This window comes from Delphinus delphis, chromosome 11, assembly GCF_949987515.2.
Source record: "Delphinus delphis chromosome 11, mDelDel1.2, whole genome shotgun sequence".
NCBI classification, from domain to species: domain Eukaryota; kingdom Metazoa; phylum Chordata; class Mammalia; order Artiodactyla; family Delphinidae; genus Delphinus; species Delphinus delphis.
Genome location: NC_082693.1, coordinates 6,857,185 through 6,876,651, shown reverse-complemented (window position 1 = coordinate 6,876,651; position 19,467 = coordinate 6,857,185). Strand labels below are relative to the sequence as shown.

At 51.7% G+C, this 19,467-nt stretch overlaps 1 protein-coding gene across 9 annotated transcripts in view; it reads left to right on the top strand.

Moving 5' to 3' along the window:
- The first annotated feature begins 262 nt into the window (after nt 1-262).
- The window catches only part of CHD4 (chromodomain helicase DNA binding protein 4), a 30,010-nt gene continuing 10,805 nt past the window's right edge, over nt 263-19,467 (top strand). For 6 of the 9 annotated variants that reach the window (XM_060024176.1, XM_060024175.1, XM_060024173.1 and 3 more), the window contains exons 1-25: nt 263-360; nt 1,193-1,370; nt 4,867-4,988; nt 5,176-5,391; nt 5,598-5,716; nt 5,837-6,078; nt 7,620-7,747; nt 7,978-8,113; nt 8,260-8,438; nt 8,659-8,898; nt 9,525-9,728; nt 9,848-10,053; nt 10,399-10,530; nt 10,609-10,705; nt 11,387-11,578; nt 12,052-12,252; nt 12,437-12,574; nt 13,072-13,193; nt 13,316-13,489; nt 13,887-14,028; nt 14,122-14,253; nt 14,357-14,474; nt 16,040-16,164; nt 16,513-16,750; nt 16,913-17,088. In XM_060024176.1, the coding sequence (XP_059880159.1) occupies nt 1,271-1,370; nt 4,867-4,988; nt 5,176-5,391; nt 5,598-5,716; nt 5,837-6,078; nt 7,620-7,747; nt 7,978-8,113; nt 8,260-8,438; nt 8,659-8,898; nt 9,525-9,728; nt 9,848-10,053; nt 10,399-10,530; nt 10,609-10,705; nt 11,387-11,578; nt 12,052-12,252; nt 12,437-12,574; nt 13,072-13,193; nt 13,316-13,489; nt 13,887-14,028; nt 14,122-14,253; nt 14,357-14,474; nt 16,040-16,164; nt 16,513-16,750; nt 16,913-17,088 (3,879 nt within the window). In that variant the 5' untranslated portion in view covers nt 263-360; nt 1,193-1,270. The remainder of the gene's footprint in view (nt 361-1,192; nt 1,371-4,866; nt 4,989-5,175; nt 5,392-5,597; nt 5,717-5,836; nt 6,079-7,619; nt 7,748-7,977; nt 8,114-8,259; nt 8,439-8,658; nt 8,899-9,524; nt 9,729-9,847; nt 10,054-10,398; nt 10,531-10,608; nt 10,706-11,386; nt 11,579-12,051; nt 12,253-12,436; nt 12,575-13,071; nt 13,194-13,315; nt 13,490-13,886; nt 14,029-14,121; nt 14,254-14,356; nt 14,475-16,039; nt 16,165-16,512; nt 16,751-16,912; nt 17,089-19,467) is intronic. The other 3 variants (XM_060024179.1, XM_060024178.1, XM_060024180.1) reach the window with 2 other exon arrangements.

Below are 19,467 nucleotides of genomic sequence, written 5' to 3'. Positions count from 1 at the left end.
GTGGTGTCCGTGTGTATTATGGGATGGCCAGGGGGTGGTTGGTTGCCCGGGTGACACGCGCGCGCGCGCTCGAGGGGGCGTGGTCAATGGTTGCCGGAGCGACGAGGGGGCGGGGGTTGCCCGGGAGACCTAGGGAGGAGGGTGGCGGTAGTGGAGGGGGGGTTGGAGTTGGTTGAGGTTATTATGGGCTGTCCGTGGGGGGGCGGGGCCTGTGCGGTGGGATTTCCCGGCCGGTGTTTCGGGCCCTTTAAGAGGCGAAGCTGGAGCCGGAGCCATTTTCCCCCCTTCGGCCGCGGCGAGGAGGAGCCGGAGCGGGAGTGACACCGGGCCGGACCCAGCGCGACCTGCGGCGGCTCTGGGGTGAGGAGAACGCGGGGTTCCCAGAGAGACAACCCCTCTCAGCCCGACCAGCCCCGAGGGTCCTCCCTCCATCCAGCCGCCCCTCGGGCGTCCCCGGACCAGCGGACCGCCCTCTGCCCGGGGAGCCGACCCTGCCTCTCCCTTTCCTGCAGGGTGCCCAGCCCCCGCCCTCGTTCGGCCCGAGTCTCGCTCCCCGCGACTCCCCACCTCGGGCTTGGCCTCCCACAATGCCCGGCGCCCCCCTCGCCCTTTGCTCACTTGCCCCCCGGGACACGTGGCCCGGCCCCCTGCCCAGTGGGAGCTCCGGCCCCCCACGCCCCTGCCTCCAGCCCCCTGGAGCGCCGAGCCTCCACGCCCCCTCGTCCCCGCGGCTCCTCCGGAGAACCCGAGTTGTCCCAGAGGACAGCCTTTGGAGAGCTACCCTGTCTGGGGACTGGCCCCTCCCCAGGCGCAGGGAGGCGCCCCCCCACCCCCCAGTGACCTTGTGTCCCTGAGCGCCTCGCCGCCGGCCGCCTCCCCCGGCCCCCCCCGCGCCGCGGCCACTCGGACCCCTTCCCCCGTCACGCCCGGCTCCGTCCAGCGGCTTCTCCCCTCCCCACGCCGGCACCGGCCTGCCCTCGGGGGCGCCGCTCCCTCTCGTCTGGGGGGCTCCAGCCGGGGAGCCGGCTTCCGGGCTGCCCCCGGGAGCGTGGAACTAAAGTTCAGCCTGAGTGGTTCGGGTGCCCTGCTCGGGTGGCTGTGGGGCGGCCGGGGGTGGGCGGAAAGCGCGGCGGGGTGGGGGAGGGGGCCGTGCGCGTCACTGTTCTCTTTCTCTCCCCCCTCCCCCGCACAGTGACTCGGGCCAGTGTCGAGGGCCCCAGGCCGCAGGCAGGAGCAGCTGGGCCAATTCCCTGGCCGGGAGCGGAAGGGGATGGCGTCGGGCCTGGGCTCCCCGTCCCCCTGCTCAGCGGGCAGCGAGGAGGAGGATATGGATGCACTTTTGAACAACAGCTTGCCCCCTCCCCACCCAGGTAACAGCTTCCCCAAGGGCCCCGGGCAGGAAGGAGCCATCTGGGCCCTCCCTGGCGACTCTGGTGCGGCAGGGTTGAGTTTCTGGGCTTTCTCTGTGCAGTCGGAGGTGGAGGGCATCCGAAGGGAGTGGTTCCCTTCTGCGGAGCTGTTGTGCGAGGGGGGCTGGAAGCCATGTGCCTTCTGGGCTCCGCGGACCGCGATGCAAGCTTGCTGCACTGTCTTCGGGAATGCTGTGCAGATCCCGGTTGAGGGAGCTCTCCGGGCTGGCAGGCTTTGCCTGGCGTGGGTCCTAGGAGGAATGCAGGTAGCTGGGACCCCTGGAGGCTGCGCGGCGGCGGCGGCGGGGTTGAGGATTGCGGTTGGAGGAGACCAGCCGGGCATCTCTGCTAGTAGGATCCTGTAGCTGCTGCTGTGGAAAGGAAAGAGGGAGTGCGGGTTACTCTCTGATTATTTTTAGCTTCTGATCAGTTACCGGCTTTCTGTGCAGTTTCAACCGTGTGAAGTTTGAATTGCGCTCCTCAGCTGGGATCTAGAGCGCTTTTAGTCAGGCAGATTGCTGGAATGTTGAGTGAGGCTAGGGGTAGGATGTCATAGCCTGCAGGATATACTAGGAGGAGCAAAAAGAAGGAAGGTGACACCCTGGGCACCCCTCTTCCCCTGGCAAGTGGACTTAATCCTGGCTTTTTTCCCAGGAGGCTTCTGCCCTGTGCAGGTAGCCTGGGGTTTGGGCTGGTGGTGTGAAGTGTTTGTGTCGGTGTGTTGGGGGTTGTGCTGTCTGTGTTTTGGGGTGGCTCCTTGGACTGGCCGAACCCCAGTGGTTATAACCAGCCTGTATGATTGGCATGGCTCTTGTCTATCCTCAACTGATGATGGATGTCATGTTTCTAAGTGGATGTCTCTCTCCTCTGTCCTTCGTTCTTCAGAGCACTTAGCTAAGTCACCTACTTGTTTCCTTGATCTTTTTTTAGTTTAGTTTTTTTTTTACATGCCATTTCTTCATCTTCCTTGTTTGTATTTTTATTTTAATTCTGGAGCCTGCTGGTCCTGTTTTTGTTTCCCATCAAGCATCTTTCACTCTTGCCTTCTCTTTGCTTAGCTCCAACTGCACGCTGAGGTGGTCTGGGAGAGGTGTTTCCACATTTGGCACTTCCTAAGTTGGAAGTCTTCACTTCAACCTGAGGCCACTTAGGAGAGGGTCAGTCTTCTTACTGAACCTTCAGCTGTTGGGATGAGAATCTTAGGCTTGAGCCTCATCACCGTGTAGGGCAAGGTGGTAGATTTCTGTGCTATTGCCCAAGGTGGGGTAGGGTGGTGCTAGTGGTGAGGCAGTCCCATCCTTTCTGTGCGGGGCATGAGAAGTAGCAGTGCCATCCAGCCAGTGTTGGTTCCACATCTTGGCTTCCTGTTGGCCCCTTGGTCTGGGGCTGCCCCTGTGTTGACTGGGAGCCTGTGGGCTCCCAGGGTGAACTCTGCCCCAAGCTGTAGCGTGACCCAGTTTTTCCACTTGCCCCACCCCATTCCTGCCCCTTTCCCAAATCGTTCTCTATGTCTCAGCCAGTTTGCCGCTTGCTGTGTCAGCACATCTGCCTGAGAAGTTTGAGGGTCTTAGGTGGATGGAAGGGTGTCCCTTTTGCCTCCGCGAGTTTGTCCTTGTCTCTACTTCCAGCTTTTATGGAGGCATGGCTGATTGGGAAGGGGGGCACCACAGGGATTGCTGGGGAGAAGCCCTTAAGAAAATGATTCTTTCTGGTGAGATCCAGGCTGGTGTCCCATTCCCAAGGGAATGGGAGGGGCTGTCTTGTGCCTGGCCTGATCCTGGGCTGAGAGGGAAAGGGGGAGGCTGATGGTGCTTTGTCCAGCCCAGTGCCGCCTGTTCCCTAGTATCTGCCTCGCACAGGAAGGGCGGAGTCAGAGGCATTTTCGGGCCAGTTCTGGGGGTCAGGAGCAGAGAGCATGTGTAGGAGAAAAGGAAGCATTCTGTTGTCCACCACTCTCTAGGTGCTGCTCCTTTTTCTCTGTTGGATAGGTGGCTACCTCTAATCTGTTAGTGGTGGTTTAGGATCTGTGGTCTGCACTCTGGTAGAGGTGATGAGGAAACTGAGTTTCAGAGGCGTCTTGTGGGCTCCCATTCCTCAAGGTAAATCTTTTGGGTGTCAGAAGGAAGGTTGTGTGCTCTGCCCACAGCTCCACTGAACTCTTGTTAAATCTAAGCTCCGATGATTGAAGGCATAATGAGGGAGTAAGTCAGCCCCTCACATGGTGTAACCCTTCAAGGTGTCTTGGGTTTCCTTGCCTAAGACATTATTAGAATGGCCTCTTGAGAACAGTGTCATCCCACAGTAGGTGTTTGAAGAGGTGGCATTTGGACCTGGGGCCAGGTAGTAATTTGGGAAGTCTTCTGTGAGAGGGTAGTCTTTCCCCGGCTACCTCTCTCAACCGCACTCCCTCCCCTGCCACTTCCTGTCTGTCCTCTGTTGGCAGCTGGGTGCCCTGGGTTGGCTTCTGTGGTCAGGAGCCATTTTCCCTCTCCTCAGTGGGTGAGGCATTCCCTCCTTCTCTCCACTCCCTTCTCCACTCCTCCCACCTTGAGGGGGGTGGGTGGCTTGGGAAGCAGGAGGGGGAGGAGGAGGGAGCCGGTTCGCTGGTGTGAATGTCTGTTACAAAGGAAGCTGCCTCCTGGCCTTCTCCTCCCCCTCTGTGCCCCTTCCCACCTAGGCCTGCCCAGGAGCTCTCAGTATTACCCCAGGCTTTGTGTGTGCTCCCAGCCGGGGAGGAGGTGGAGCCAGATGGGGGGAGGAAAGGGGGGGGGATGGTGACAGCTGGGCTGATTTGGGCCCCTGGGGAGAAGAGGCTACTGACCCAGGAGAAGCTGGGGAGGAGCAGTAGAGCTGGAGATGGGGAAAGGAAATCAGCTTTGGGAGTGGGCGTGATCCTGGGCTGGCACCGGAGCCTGGGGCTTGGAGGTTCCGGTTGTTTTGCGCAGTGATGAGCCAAAGGGGTTAGTGAAGGGTGTGGTTTCTGGGACCCTCGAGCAGGTACTGTTCTGGGAATGTGCTGAGGGTATATTCTTTAGTTTTTACCTTCTGCGTAGGACCGCTCATTCTCGTTTCCCGGCTTGTGGAATGCTTGGTGGCTGGTTATAGGAGGACTAGGCACGTTTCTCTTACTTGGTTAACTGTACGCAGCTTGACTCAGCTGCGCTGGTGAACACATAGAGGACTCGTGTTAGGGATGAGGGAGAGGAGGCAGGGGTCTGGACAGCTGCCCGAGGTGGGCCTGGTCTGGCCCGGCAGGCCTATTTCAGGCATATACAGCTCTCTCTTTGTCTGTTTTTGTCCTGAGTATCAGCTTCCTTCTGTGGCGTGTATAGCAGTTCTCTTCAGTGGAATCTGGGACAGAAGGTGGGGGAATAAAGTCTAAAGCCTCTGGATTGGGCTCTAACCTTCTGCTATTGATCTTTTCCCTGCCTCCCTTTCTTTGCCAAAACATATGTAGAAAACGAAGAGGACCCGGAAGAGGATTTGTCAGAAGCAGAGACTCCAAAGCTCAAGAAAAAGAAAAAGCCTAAGAAACCTCGGGACCCTAAAATCCCTAAGAGCAAGCGCCAAAAAAAGGAGGTGAGTGGGTGACTGGATGTTATGGGCGGCAGGAGGGAGTGGGAGGTGCTCTGTGGAGGGCTGGGGCCTGCGTTTCTTGCCCTGGGGCGGTGGGCCAGGTCCTGGGCGTGAGCCTCAGGGCCATCCTGAGGTCAGCATGTGTGTAGCATGTGTGTGTGTGTCTCCCTCTCCCCCTTCCCTGCTCCAGCGTATGCTCTTATGCCGGCAGCTGGGGGACAGCTCTGGGGAGGGGCCGGAGTTTGTGGAGGAGGACGAAGAGGTGGCTCTGCGCTCAGACAGTGAGGGCAGCGACTATACCCCTGGCAAGAAGAAGAAGAAGAAGCTCGGACCTAAGAAAGAAAAGAAGAGTAAGTCCAAGCGGAAAGAGGAAGAGGAGGAGGATGACGAAGACGATGATTCAAAGGTGCCTGGACCTCCATCCTCTTCTCTGTACTTCTGTCCTTTGTTTTCCAGACACTCTGCTGCCCCTTAGAATGTTTTCTCTCCACCTGTTTCTGATGATTTCTTCTTAGCCCTCTTACCCTGGACTTGCCAGCCTTAGTGGCAACTCAAACTCCCTTAGCGAGGGTGGGCACTAGGAGTCAGGCTTTGACTTTGCTCTCTCTGCAGGAGCCTAAATCATCTGCTCAGCTCCTGGAAGACTGGGGCATGGAAGACATTGACCACGTGTTCTCAGAGGAGGATTATCGCACTCTCACCAACTACAAGGCCTTCAGCCAGTTTGTCCGGTAAACAGGAGGGTCTTGGGGGCAGGAGATGGAGAGCGCTTCTGTAATCTCTTCTCACCTCCCTCGCCTCCTTTATTTTTAAACTTTTTCTCTTTTCTGTTCCTGCCATTTTTCCCCCAGACCCCTCATTGCTGCCAAAAACCCCAAGATCGCTGTCTCCAAGATGATGATGGTTTTGGGTGCGAAGTGGCGGGAGTTCAGCACCAACAACCCCTTCAAAGGCAGTTCTGGGGCTTCTGTGGCAGCAGCGGCAGCTGCGGCAGTGGCCGTGGTGGAGAGTATGGTGACGGCCACTGAAGTTGCACCTCCTCCGCCCCCTGTGGAGGTGCCTATCCGCAAGGCCAAGACCAAGGAGGGCAAAGGTGACATGGGGCTCAGTGGGAGTGGGGACTAGTGGGCTTGGGATGTCGAAGTTGGAGGAAGCGCAGACGCGCTATTCTGTCAACCCAAAGATGGAAGCTAGGAGGTGGGAATGAACCGTGGATTAGGAGGGAAACTGGGGAAGCTGGCCACGTAGAAATATTTTAGGTGGGGAATATTTTATTGGGTTGGCCAAAAAGTTCATTCTGTTTTTTCCATAAGCTGGCTCTAGTAGCACTTAGTAGTTGTCTTTAACTTCATTTGAAACAATTTCGTTAGGTTGTATTGTGACAGCTGTCATATCAGTGTGCATTTAAAAAAAAACTTACCAAAATTGGTGAATTTTTGTGTAGCCATTTTAATATTGAAGATGGAAGAAAAAAAGCAACGTTTTCGACGTATTATGCTTTATCATTTCAAGAAAGGTAAAAAGGCAACTGGAACGCAAAAAAAGATTTGTGCAGTGTATGAAGAAGGTGCTGTGACTGATCGAACCTGTCAAAAGTGGTTTGCGAAGTTCCGTGCTGGAGACTTCTTGCTGGACGATGCTCCACGGTCGGGTAGACCAGTTAAAGTTGATAGCGATCAAATCGAGACCTTAACTGAGAACAGTCAACATTATGCCACGTGAGAGGTAGCCGACATACTCAAAATCTCCAAATCAAGCGCTCAAAATCATTTGCACCAGCTTGGTTACGTTAATCGCTTTGATGTTTGGGTTCCACATAAGTTGAGTGAAAAAAGTCTTCTCGACCGTATTTCCGCATGCCGCTCTCTACTTAAATGTAAGGAAAATGTTGCATTTTTAAGACAAATTGTGACAGGTGGTGAAAAGTGGATGCTGTACAATAATGTGGAACGGAAGAGATGGTGGGGCAAACGAAGTGAACCACCACCAGCTATGCCAAGGGCCGGTCTCCATCCAAAGAAGGTGATGCTGTGTATATGGTGGGATTGGAAGGGAGTCCCCTATTATGAGCTCTTTCTAGAAAACCAGATGATTAATTCCAACAACTACTGCTCCCAGTTAGACCAGCTGAAAGCAGCACTCGATGAAAAGCGTCCGGAATTAGTCAACAGAAAATGCATCATCTTCCATCAGGCTATTGCAAGACTGCATGTTTCTTTGATGACCAGGCAAAAACTGTTACAGCTTGGCTGGGAGGTTCTGATTCCTCCGCCATATTCACCAGACGTTGCACCTTCGGATTTCCATCTGTTTCAGTCTTTACAAAATTCTTTTAATGGAAAAAATTTCGATTCCCTGGAAGACTGTGAAAGGCACCTGGAACAGTTCTTTGCTCAAAAAGATAAAAAGTTTTGGGAAGATGGAATTATGAAGTTGCCTGAAAAATGGCAGAGGGTAGTGGAACAAAACGGTGAATACACTGTTCAATAAAGTTCTTGGTGAAAATGAAAAATGTGTCTTTTATGTTTACTTAAAAACCGAGGGAACTTTTTGGCCAACCTAATATCTTTCCCATGTTCTGCTCTGTGGTGTGTATTTGGATTGTATGATCTTACCTGCTTTCTCCTGATTTAGGTCCCAATGCTCGGAGGAAGCCCAAGGGCAGCCCTCGTGTCCCTGACGCCAAGAAGCCTAAGCCCAAGAAAGTAGCTCCCCTGAAAATCAAGCTGGGAGGTTTCGGTTCTAAGCGTAAGAGATCCTCGGTGAGAGCCCAGCCTGTCCCCTGGCGAGGGTGCCTTAGCTAACGGGGAGGATGTGGTCTTAGGTCAGGATTCAGGGTTCAGTAGGTGCATGAGCATGTGGGGAGTTGGCCATAGAAGAGGTGGTTAGGCTTCCTTGCTGGGATTCCAGCACCCCTAGTAAAAGGGTGATCCCTTCTCCATCACTGTCTCCTTCCCCTTGGCCTGAACCTCTAACCTTCTCATCCTGCCAGAGTGAGGATGACGACCTAGATGTGGAGTCTGACTTCGATGATGCCAGTATCAATAGCTACTCTGTTTCTGATGGTTCTACCAGCCGCAGTAGCCGCAGCCGCAAGAAACTCCGGACCACGAAAAAGAAAAAGAAAGGTGTGTTTCTCTTCTGTATCAGTATGTAATGGAATGAGGGGGGAATGATTGGGGAAGCATGTCCCTAAGGAGATAGGGGCTGGTTTAGCGGGGTGGGGGGAGGTAGGTTTTTTCTAATAACTGGGCTTTCCCTCTTCCTTGCCTAGGCGAGGAGGAGGTGACTGCTGTGGATGGTTATGAGACAGACCACCAGGACTACTGTGAGGTGTGCCAGCAAGGCGGGGAGATCATCCTGTGCGACACCTGTCCCCGAGCTTACCACATGGTCTGCCTGGATCCGGATATGGAGAAGGCTCCCGAGGGCAAGTGGAGCTGCCCACACTGCGTGAGTGCCGGGCCGTCGTGGCCCTTCGGGACCCTTGAGCGGAAGGGTGGGATGAGGAAACTCTTTGGGGCCTGGGTGGGGGTAGGAGTGGTGGCGTTGCTGGCTACGGGCTTTGGGAAGCTTTCAAAGGAATGATGGGCACGGTTCAGATGGGGGTTGGGTGGGGGTGGGGGTGGGGGTGGGGGTGGTAGTAATCTGACTCTGTGGTCCTTGACTGCAGGAGAAGGAAGGCATCCAGTGGGAGGCTAAAGAGGACAATTCGGAGGGTGAGGAGATCCTGGAAGAGGTGGGGGGAGACCCTGAAGAGGAGGATGACCACCACATGGAGTTCTGTCGGGTCTGCAAGGATGGGGGGGAGCTGCTGTGCTGCGATGCCTGTCCTTCCTCCTACCACATCCACTGCCTGAACCCGCCCCTTCCAGAGATCCCCAACGGAGAGTGGCTCTGTCCCCGCTGTACGGTGGGTGCCTGGCCCCGGCCGGTGGTCCAGCAGCAGGGTTTACCCCTCTTGCGTGTAGGTGTCGTGAGGCTGAGGTGCAGGAGAGGTCACTGGAGGGCTATAGGCCTTTCAGCCCTGAGGCATGGATCTTCCTTCCTCGTAGAGTCACGGGATACCTTTGTTCTGGGAAACCGTAGGACTAACTTTGAACAGAGTTGATGCTTTGCCAGCTCTCCGAAGTGGGATGGAGCCGTGTTCTTTTAGCCCAGAATATCCTTTCCTGTCTTGACACCCAGCCTCGAGGTCTTGGTAGCTTGGTGATATAATAGGGCCACCGAATGCTGTTAGATTGCTTAAGAGAGGAATTCTGAGCCCCAGGTCTGTGACTTTTCTGTGCCTACTTGTTCTGGGTTATTGTTGAAGTCTAGCTACTGGCTCTGTTAGGCAGATAGGAGTGATAATGTCTCACAAATCCTGGACGAAGTCCAGAAACAGAGAGGGAATTCTGTTCTTCTCTCCTGGGATTAGGGTGCTGGGATTAGGTCTTACTTGAAACGAGGTTTTAATAATGCTCTGATGAGGTTGAAGCTGCCTGTGGGCTATGCCGTGGTAATGATTCGGTGTTGGATCATCTCTTTTCCTCTTAGTGTCCAGCTCTTAAGGGCAAAGTTCAGAAGATCCTGATCTGGAAGTGGGGTCAGCCACCATCTCCCACACCAGTGCCTCGGCCCCCAGATGCTGACCCCAGTACTCCGCCCCCAAAGCCCCTGGAGGGGCGGCCGGAGCGGCAGTTCTTTGTGAAGTGGCAAGGCATGTCGTACTGGCACTGCTCCTGGGTGTCTGAGCTGCAGGTAACCCTGGGGTAGAGCAGATGCGGGGCTGCGGTGAAGAGGGCAGTGAGAGAAAGCAGCCTTGTGGGTAGGAGTGGACATAGCTCCTTGGGGACTTCCTTCTCTCTCCGCTCTTGCAGTTGGAGCTGCACTGTCAGGTGATGTTCCGGAACTATCAGCGGAAGAATGACATGGATGAGCCGCCCTCCGGGGACTTCGGTGGCGATGAAGAGAAGAGCCGAAAGCGGAAGAACAAGGACCCCAAGTTTGCAGAGATGGAGGAACGCTTCTATCGCTACGGGATCAAACCCGAGTGGATGATGATCCACCGGATTCTCAACCACAGGTACCGGGGGGCTGGGCCGGGCAGCGTGTCGTGGGCATCCTGGAGGTGGGCATCGTGGGCATCCTGGAGGTGGGCAGCGTATCCGCGGGGGCTTAATTAAGAAAGTAGATGTCACCAGTAAGTTACAGTTGGATGAGACACTCAGTATGTTATGAACTGACTGAATCCTGGTACTTGAGCTATAGACTGTAGATACGAGATCATTTTTCGTGCAAAGACTGGTGGACCAGATGTATTTGCTTCTGAATACGTGTGGTGTCTGGCCTCCTTAGAGGTCTGGTTTTTGAGGGGAGCAGAGCAGGGTGGCCTTCTGGCTCTGAGGGTTTTCTCTCCTTGACTTTGTAGCGTGGACAAGAAGGGCCACGTCCACTACTTGATCAAGTGGCGGGACTTGCCCTATGATCAGGCCTCCTGGGAGAGTGAGGATGTGGAGATACAGGACTACGACCTGTTCAAGCAGAGCTATTGGAATCACAGGTGAGGGACTTTGATGAGTAGAGCTGCTGCTCCTTGAGAAGGACTCCAGGCAGCTGTTGATGTATCTGTTTTCCTTAGGGAGTTGATGAGGGGTGAGGAAGGACGACCAGGCAAAAAGCTCAAGAAGGTGAAGCTGAGGAAGTTGGAAAGGCCCCCTGAAACCCCAACGGTTGACGTGAGTCATCAGGAGAGGGAGGGCGGTTTGTCGGGTAGGACGATGTATGTTGTGTGCTCCAGTCTGAAGGCATGATCTCAAGTGATCACTGTAGCTAAGTTGCTTCACACAGACTGCTTCCCTAATTCTCCACATCTCTGTAAGTCAGGGGAAAGATACTAGGATTACTTTATTTTCTCTCTTCCTCATCAGAAAACTAAAAACATAGATGTTAGTGTTTATATGACTGAGGAGGTGTTATGTATGGAGGGGTCACATAACCGAGCTTTTGTGAAACTTATTTTGGAACCTGGGTCTTCTGACCCTTAATTCATGGCTCAATTCTTCCGGGGTTTCGTGTAATATAAGGTGAGTCTGGTTAAGGTTAAACAGATAAATCTAGAGGGGGCATAGGATCATTTACCTCGTGGTTCCTGACCGGTAGAATTTACTGTACTGCCAAGGAGACTATGATGTGTCTTTCTTGGATGTCTGTAGGACCAAGATCTGCGTCTTGCCTTGCTTCCTGGAGGATCCTAAATAAAACACAAAGTTACAGTAACCATTAAGCACCTTTTTCCCACCAGTTTTTGTGGCCCCTCGAGTAGGATCTAGTGAGAGTGTGTCAGGAGGGGCCGCTGCTGTCTTACGGAAGGAAGGGAATTCCTGGCCAGCTCTTGACTTCTTTATTTCATCCTTCAGCCAACAGTGAAATATGAGCGACAGCCAGAGTACCTGGACGCTACAGGTGGAACCTTGCACCCCTATCAGATGGAGGGTTTGAACTGGTTGCGCTTCTCCTGGGCTCAAGGTACCGACACCATCCTGGCTGACGAGATGGGCCTTGGGAAGACCGTTCAGACCGCAGTCTTCCTCTACTCCCTCTACAAGGAGGTAGGAGAGCTGGGGCTGTTAGTTTTTTGTGTGGGTATTTTGTGTTCGTGGTCTTCTCTTACACTCTGAGGAGACAGAAAAAGGAAGAAAAAAAATTGGTCTCTGGCCCTGGAGAACAGTGCTGAGTGACAGTAAGATAGATGCAAGTACACAGAGACAGACTGGAGGGAATGGAGCTGTGGGTGGGATTAGTGGTGGGTGCCTGTAGCCTCGGTCCTGGGGGACGGATATGCGCTGAGACAAGCAGAACTGTGGGTAGAAGTAGTGTGGAGAGACATCGAGCGGCAGGGGTGCGGTGTAAGCTCCCTGCAGGGCAGGCAGGCGTGTTGGTACATGGAGAAGGGAGGGAGAGGAGCGGCCATGCACACGCCTGTCCTCCGCCCACTCCGGGGCAGGGGCAGGGGCAGGGTGGGCGCTCGGGTTGCGTGTGGGACCCTCAGTCCTTACTCTCCGTCTCCTCTTCTTCCTCAAAGGGTCATTCCAAAGGCCCCTTCCTAGTGAGCGCCCCTCTTTCTACCATCATCAACTGGGAGCGGGAGTTTGAAATGTGGGCTCCAGATATGTATGTGGTGACCTACGTGGGTGACAAAGACAGCCGTGCCATCATCCGAGAGAATGAGTTCTCCTTTGAGGACAATGCCATTCGTGGCGGCAAGAAGGCTTCCCGCATGAAGGTACCTCAGCGGGAGGGAGACCCACCCTCGGAGAGGGGAGTTCTCGCTCTGGGCCCCTCGTGCCCCGGTCCCCGGGGTGAGGCGAAAGGATAATAGCCGGGAGGAGGGAAACCCCCCGGAGTCCCTCGGCTTGGCCTGTACCGGCAGAGTTGGACAGGAGTGACCAGGTTGCCTTCTTGTGCAGAAAGAGGCATCTGTGAAATTCCACGTGCTGCTGACGTCCTATGAGTTGATCACCATTGACATGGCCATCTTGGGCTCTATTGACTGGGCCTGCCTCATCGTGGATGAAGCCCATCGGCTCAAGAACAATCAGTCTAAGGTGAGGGGGGCGGGAGGTGTGGCCCCCAGTTTAGTGCTCTAGTACTGCCTGCTCATTAGGGGACCCAGGAGGGCAGGAGAGGGGGAAGGGCTCCGCCTGCCTTCCTCACTCGCGGTAGACGACCCTTGGAGGCCAGGCCTTGAAAGGAGGACAGGAGAGGGGGAGGGCTCGCTGCCTGCCTTCCTCACTCGCGGCAGGCGACCCTTGGAGGCCAGGCCTTGAAAGTAAGATGGAGGGCTTCCCTGGCGGCCCAGTGGTTAAGAGTCCACGCTTCCATTACAAGGGGCACGGGTTCAGTCCCTGGTCAGGGAACTGGGATCCCGCATGCCGCACGGTGCGGCCAAAAAAAAAGAAAAAAGAGTTAGTAACGGGAAAGAAGATAAAGGAAAAAAAAAGGTGGGGATGGGGGCGTAACTGCTGGGCGGCAAAGCAGAAGTCTGTGGACATGTGCTGGAGCCCTCTTCTTACTGAATTCCACTTCTCTCCTGCCTCACCAGTTCTTCCGGGTCTTAAACGGTTACTCGCTCCAGCACAAGCTGTTGCTGACAGGGACTCCATTACAGAACAACCTGGAAGAGTTGTTTCACCTGCTCAACTTCCTCACCCCTGAGAGGTTCCAGTGAGTGTGTGCTTATCCACAGTCGGCTCCGCGTTCTTCCAGTTCTTCCTTTTGCCTGTTTCTTATGTCACTTTCCTTTCTTCCTTCCCCCTCCAACAAGCTTTTCCTTTCTCTTTCTGAAGCAACTTGGAAGGCTTCTTGGAGGAGTTCGCTGACATTGCCAAGGAGGACCAGATTAAAAAGCTGCACGACATGCTGGGGCCTCACATGTTGCGGCGGCTCAAAGCTGACGTGTTCAAGAACATGCCTTCCAAGACAGAACTGATTGTGCGTGTGGAGTTGAGCCCTATGCAGAAGTGAGTCTGAAGGGACAGAAGCACTGGCTCTGTTTTGCAGACACACTTAGACACCTGCCAGTCTGCACAGTGTTTCCTTCTCCATACTCTGCCGCAAGGCGTGTGGTGACAGGAGCCAGCGAGGGCTAAAGAAACCTGTTGCCAGGTTGCTGGGGCCCAGAGTTCTTTGTTTTCTTTTTTTGACATCTTTACTGGAGTGTAACTGCTTTACGGTGCTGCGGCCGAGCTCTTACTGAGTTAACCCTTACCTTGTTTAAAATGATGGTGGCGGCGCTTCTTAGGTTTCCTCGGTCCCAAAGGGAGATATGTTGGAAAGAAGATCCCAGACCCTGGGACTGCATTATGAGTCACACAAAGGCTCTTGAGCATGGCTTACCTTGCTGTCTTGCCCACATAGGAAATACTACAAGTACATCCTCACTCGAAACTTTGAAGCGCTCAATGCTCGAGGTGGCGGCAACCAGGTCTCTTTGCTAAACGTCGTGATGGATCTTAAAAAGTGCTGCAACCACCCGTATCTTTTCCCCGTGGCTGCCATGGTACGTTGTGCCACCTCTTGTCCCTCCCTGGGCGGGAACTGCTCCATTTGGGGTTTCTTTCCATATTTTTTTCTTTTTTGCTTATTTCCTCAGGAAGCCCCTAAGATGCCTAATGGCATGTATGATGGCAGTGCCCTAATCAGAGCATCTGGGAAGTTATTGCTGCTTCAGAAGATGCTCAAGAACCTTAAGGAGGGTGGGCACCGTGTACTCATCTTCTCCCAGGTATTGTGTGGGAGCTTTTGTGGGTAGCAGTGGACAGCTCAGTGACGTAGGGGAGGAATTGTCATCTGATTAATCCCATAATTAAAGTATGCTCATTTTCCAGATGACCAAGATGCTGGACCTGCTAGAGGATTTCTTGGAACACGAAGGTTATAAATATGAACGTATTGATGGTGGAATCACTGGGAACATGCGTCAGGAGGCCATTGACCGCTTCAATGGTGAGAGGGAAGGAGTGGCTTCGGTCCTGGCATCCTCACTCACGGCTCTGGACCGATCACTTGTTCTTCTTGAGCATCTGCTTTTCTGCGTAGAGGTTTAGGGTCTTTTGTCAATTGACGTGGAAGAGTACTGTTGAATGTCTTGATTGGAAGGATGTTTGGATTATTGCTAGGAGATTGTTTATTCCCTTTGGAGTCTTTGTTCTTTCTGCTAAAAAGAAGGACACTTTATTTAACCCTCCGCATTGCATCTTGAGGCCCAGGAGGGACCAGGACTTACCAAACCCAGATAGCAAGTTAGTGGCAGGCTTGTCTCAGTAGCCACTACCACCTCCTCTTCTTTTTTTTTACTTTTTAATTCGAAATAATTGTGAACTTAAAGTTCAGAAAATAATACAGAGAGTTGGTGTATACACTTCACCCAGCATTTCTTAATAATGACTTATATAACCTCAGTACAATGATCAAACCCAGGGAATTAACACTGGTGTCATACTACTACCTAAACTGTAGACTTGAATTGAATGTCACCACTGTTCCTGTGACAGGATCCAGTCCCAGATCCCACGTTGAGCGTAGTTGTTGTTTCTCTTCCAGTTCTTCATTCTTTCCTTTCCTTTCACAACGTTGATACCTTTGATGACGACTGGTTAGCTCTTTTGTAGAACGTCTCTGTTTTTTGTTTTTTTTGGCGGTACGCGGGCCTCTCACTGTTGTGGCCTCTCCTGTTGCGGAGCACAGGCTCTGGACGCGCAGGCTCAGCGGCCATGGCTCACGGGCCCAGCTGCTCCGCGGCATGTGGGATCTTCCCGGACCAGGGCACGGACCCGTGTCCCCTGCATCGGCAGGCGGACTCTCAACCACTGTGCCACCAGGGACACCCTAGAACGTCTCTGCTTTGATATTTTCTCATGCTGAGATTGACACTAGACATTTTGGACAGGAATCCCAGAGAAGCGATGCTGTGTCCTTTTCAGTGCATCATTCCCAGGGAGGACATGATGTTGATAATGTTCCATTGCTGGTGTTAACCTTGATCACTTGGTTAAGGTGGTGTCTGTTGAATTCCTCCCATGTAAAGTTACTCTTTTTTTTTTCATTGTGATTAATAAATATCTTGAGGGAGATACTTTAGACTGTGGTGACATCCTGTTTCTCCTTAAACCTTCACACTGATTTCAGTATCCATTGGTGGACCTTGCTTATGAGTATTACTTATTAATATTATTAGTTTTGTGTTTGCCTAATGAGGTGGGTATTTTAATTCAAATATAGTTGGTTTACAATGTTGTGTTAATTTCTGCTGTACAGCAAAGTGATCAGTTATGCATATATATATGTTCTTTTTAAAATATACATTCTTTTTCATGTTCTTTTCCATTATGGTTTATCACAGGATACTGAATACAGCTCCCCGTGCTATGCAGTAGGACCTTGTTGTTCATCCATTCTATATACAATAGTTTGCATCTCCTAATGAGGTTTTATAGTTCTGATATTCCTTAAACATTTATTAACTGGAATTCTAGAGACACCTCTAATGGTGTTTTTGGTTCCTCTCTTAGCACCAGGTGCTCAGCAGTTCTGCTTCTTGCTTTCCACTCGAGCTGGGGGCCTTGGAATCAATCTGGCCACTGCTGACACAGTTATTATCTATGACTCTGACTGGAACCCCCATAATGACATCCAGGTGAGCAGAGGTAGCAGCCTTGGTCTACAGTGACTTTTTGGAAATGCATAGTGTTCTCTGTGAGGGCTCCACCATCTGGGATTAGTTGTTTCAGGGGGAAACAATAGATTGTTTTCAAATGTCTTTTACCTTATTGTAAGCCAGAGAGTTTGGGTTAGCTGTGGTCCTATTTTGGGTAACATGATAGAGGGTGGTATCTTGGGGTAGGGATGCAAAGGGAAGTTTTGTGTGAGGGCAAGCTGCAGCTCCTGCCTTATGCTGGATTTAACTTATTATGTGGAAGTCAAGAGTAGGAGTAAGGAAATATGATTACTTCAGTTTTTGCCTCCGTTTTGTGCACAACTCCAGGCCTTTAGCAGAGCTCACCGTATTGGGCAGAATAAGAAGGTGATGATCTATCGGTTTGTGACCCGTGCGTCAGTAGAAGAGCGCATCACGCAGGTGGCAAAGAAGAAGATGATGCTGACGCATCTAGTTGTTCGGCCTGGGCTGGGCTCCAAGACTGGATCCATGTCCAAACAGGAGCTTGATGACATCCTCAAGTTTGGCACTGAGGAGCTATTCAAGGACGAAGCCACAGATGGAGGTGAGCTAGGCAGGAGCTTGTTTTGGTGTGGGGCTTGGCTTCTCTAAAGGATATCTTTGATACCTAGGGTCCTGAGACTCAGACCTAGGGTCCTGTGGGACTTGCTTTTTCCACTGCAGCTGCTGAAGTTAACTGGGGGTATGGACCCCTGATTCTTTATAGGAGGAGACAACAAAGAGGGAGAAGACAGCAGTGTTATCCACTATGATGATAAGGCCATTGAACGACTGCTGGACCGGAACCAGGATGAGACAGAAGATACGGAATTGCAGGGCATGAATGAATATTTGAGCTCATTCAAAGTGGCCCAGTATGTGGTGCGAGAAGAAGAAATGGGGGTGAGTATGAGTCCAAAGCAATGCTGTGCTTGGTGATTGGTCCAGAAATTGGAGTTGAGACCATGATGGTATTTGAGATGAGAGGAAACCATCCGTAGGCAAATTAGTACATTGCTGAATTGATACACCTCTTCCTTTGAAGAAAAATTCTGTAACATATGAGCAAATCACATTCTCATCTTTGACGTGGCTGTCCGGCCACTTTTCACACTCAAAACACTTGTATTAGCTCTTCTTTTTTTTTTTCTAATAACTTTTATTTTTATTTTTGGCTGCGTTGGGTCTTGCTGCGTGCAGGCTTTCTCTAGTTGCAGCCAGCAGGGGCTACTCTTCGTTGTGGTGCACGGGCATCTCATTGCGGTGGCTTCTCTTGTTGCGGAGCATGGGCTCTAGGCGTGCGGGCTTCAGCAGTTGTGGCTCGCGGGCTCTAGAGCGCAGGCTCAGTAGTTGTGGCGCACGGGCTTAGTTGCTCCGCAGCATGTGGGATCTTCCCAGACCAGGGCTTGAACCCGTGTCCCCTGCATTGGCAGGTGGATTCTTAACCACTGCGCCACCAGGGAAGCCCTGTATTAGCTCTTCTTTATCAGAATCTCATCTTATTTTCTCTTATGTATTTTATTAGCCCTATAAATAAATTTTGGATTGCTATCTCAAGTCTCTCCGGAGAAAAGGTAGGAGATACGATACATACTTAGCATATCCCCTGTGCTTTTTAAAACTTTAGAGTTGTTTTCCCTTTTTGTTTTCTTGTGTATTCTTGGTCTTTTTTTTAGTAGAAAACAAAACATACTCAGTTATAAATGCTTGGCCTCTGTAATGAAGTTTTTCCTCCTAATGATATCTAGGGTATAAAATGAAAAAACAATTGCTTTCGCTTCTGGTCCTCTCTTAGCCGCCCAGGTCAAGGTTCTTCGAATTGGCATCAGTTTCTGCTGGTCCTTGCCATCTTTTCTCATCCTTCCAATTCAGAACCATCCCCCTTGTTGTATTTTTCTTTTCCTTTTTTTTATTTTTCTGATACGTATTATCTTTGTTCTTGAAAGTGATTCTACTAACTTCAGTTGGGTGTAACTGTGGCTGAAAAGTCTGACAGGTCTACAGACCAGTAGTATTCAGCCAAAACTGCCCTTCTGTCAGGGTGGTGACCGCATATGGGAGTGACTGACTGGGGCAGAACGTGCTGAGTGGTTGTAAGGGAGGGGTGGTACTCTCCCTCCCACTGATGACCTCTCCTGATGACTACACAGGTATACAGACAGCCCTCTCATTAGTGGCTGAGGCTGCTATTTACTTTATAATTTTTTTTTTTTTTTTTTTTGGCGGTACGCGGGCCTCTCACTGTTGTGGCCTCGCCCGTTGCGGAGCGCAGGCTCAGCGGCCATGGCTCACGGGCCCAGCCGCTCCGCGGCATGTGGGATCTTCCCGGACCGGGGCACGAACCCGTGTCCCCTGCATCGGCAGGCGGACTCTCAACCACTGCGCCACCTGGGAAGCCCCTACTTTATAATATTTTTAAATGTTATTTTATTTTATTTTTTTTGAATTTTATTTTATTTAACTTTTATACAGCAGGTTCTTATTAGTTATCTATTTTATACACATCAGTGTATACATGTCAGTCCCAATCGCCGTATTCATTCCCCCACTGCCCCCACCGCGCACCGCTTTCCCCGCTTGGTGTCCATACATTTGTTCTCTACATCTGTGTCTCTATTTCTGCCCTGCAAACCGGTTCATCTGTACCATTTTTCTAGGTTCCACATATATGCGTTAATATACAATATTTGTTTTTCTCTTTCTGACTTAACTTCACTCTGTATGACAGTCTCTAGATCTATCCACGTCTCTACAAATGATCCAGTTTCGTTCCTTTTTGTGGCTGAGTAATATTCCATTGTATGTATGTACCACATCTTCTTTATCCATTCCTCTGTCAATGGGCATTTTAGGTTGCTTCCATGTCCTGGTTATTGTAAATAGTGCTGCAGTGAACATTGGGGTGCATGTGTCTTTTTGAATTATGGTTTTCTCGGGGTATATGCCCAGTACTGGGATTGCTGGGTCATATGGTAGTTCTATTTTTAGTTTTCTAAGGAATCTCCATACTGTTCTCCATAGCGGCTGTATCAATTTACATACCTACCAACAGTGCAGGAGGGTTCCCTTTTCTCCACACCCTCTCCAGCATTTATTTGTTGTTTGTAGATTTTCTGATGATGCCCATTCTAACTGGTGTGAGGTGATACCTCACTGTAGTTTTGATTTGCATTTCTCTAATAATTAGTGATGTTGAGCAGCTTTTCATGTGCCCCTTGGCCATCTGTATGTCTTCTTTGGAGAAATGTCTATTTAGGTCTTCTGCCCATTTTTGGATTGGGT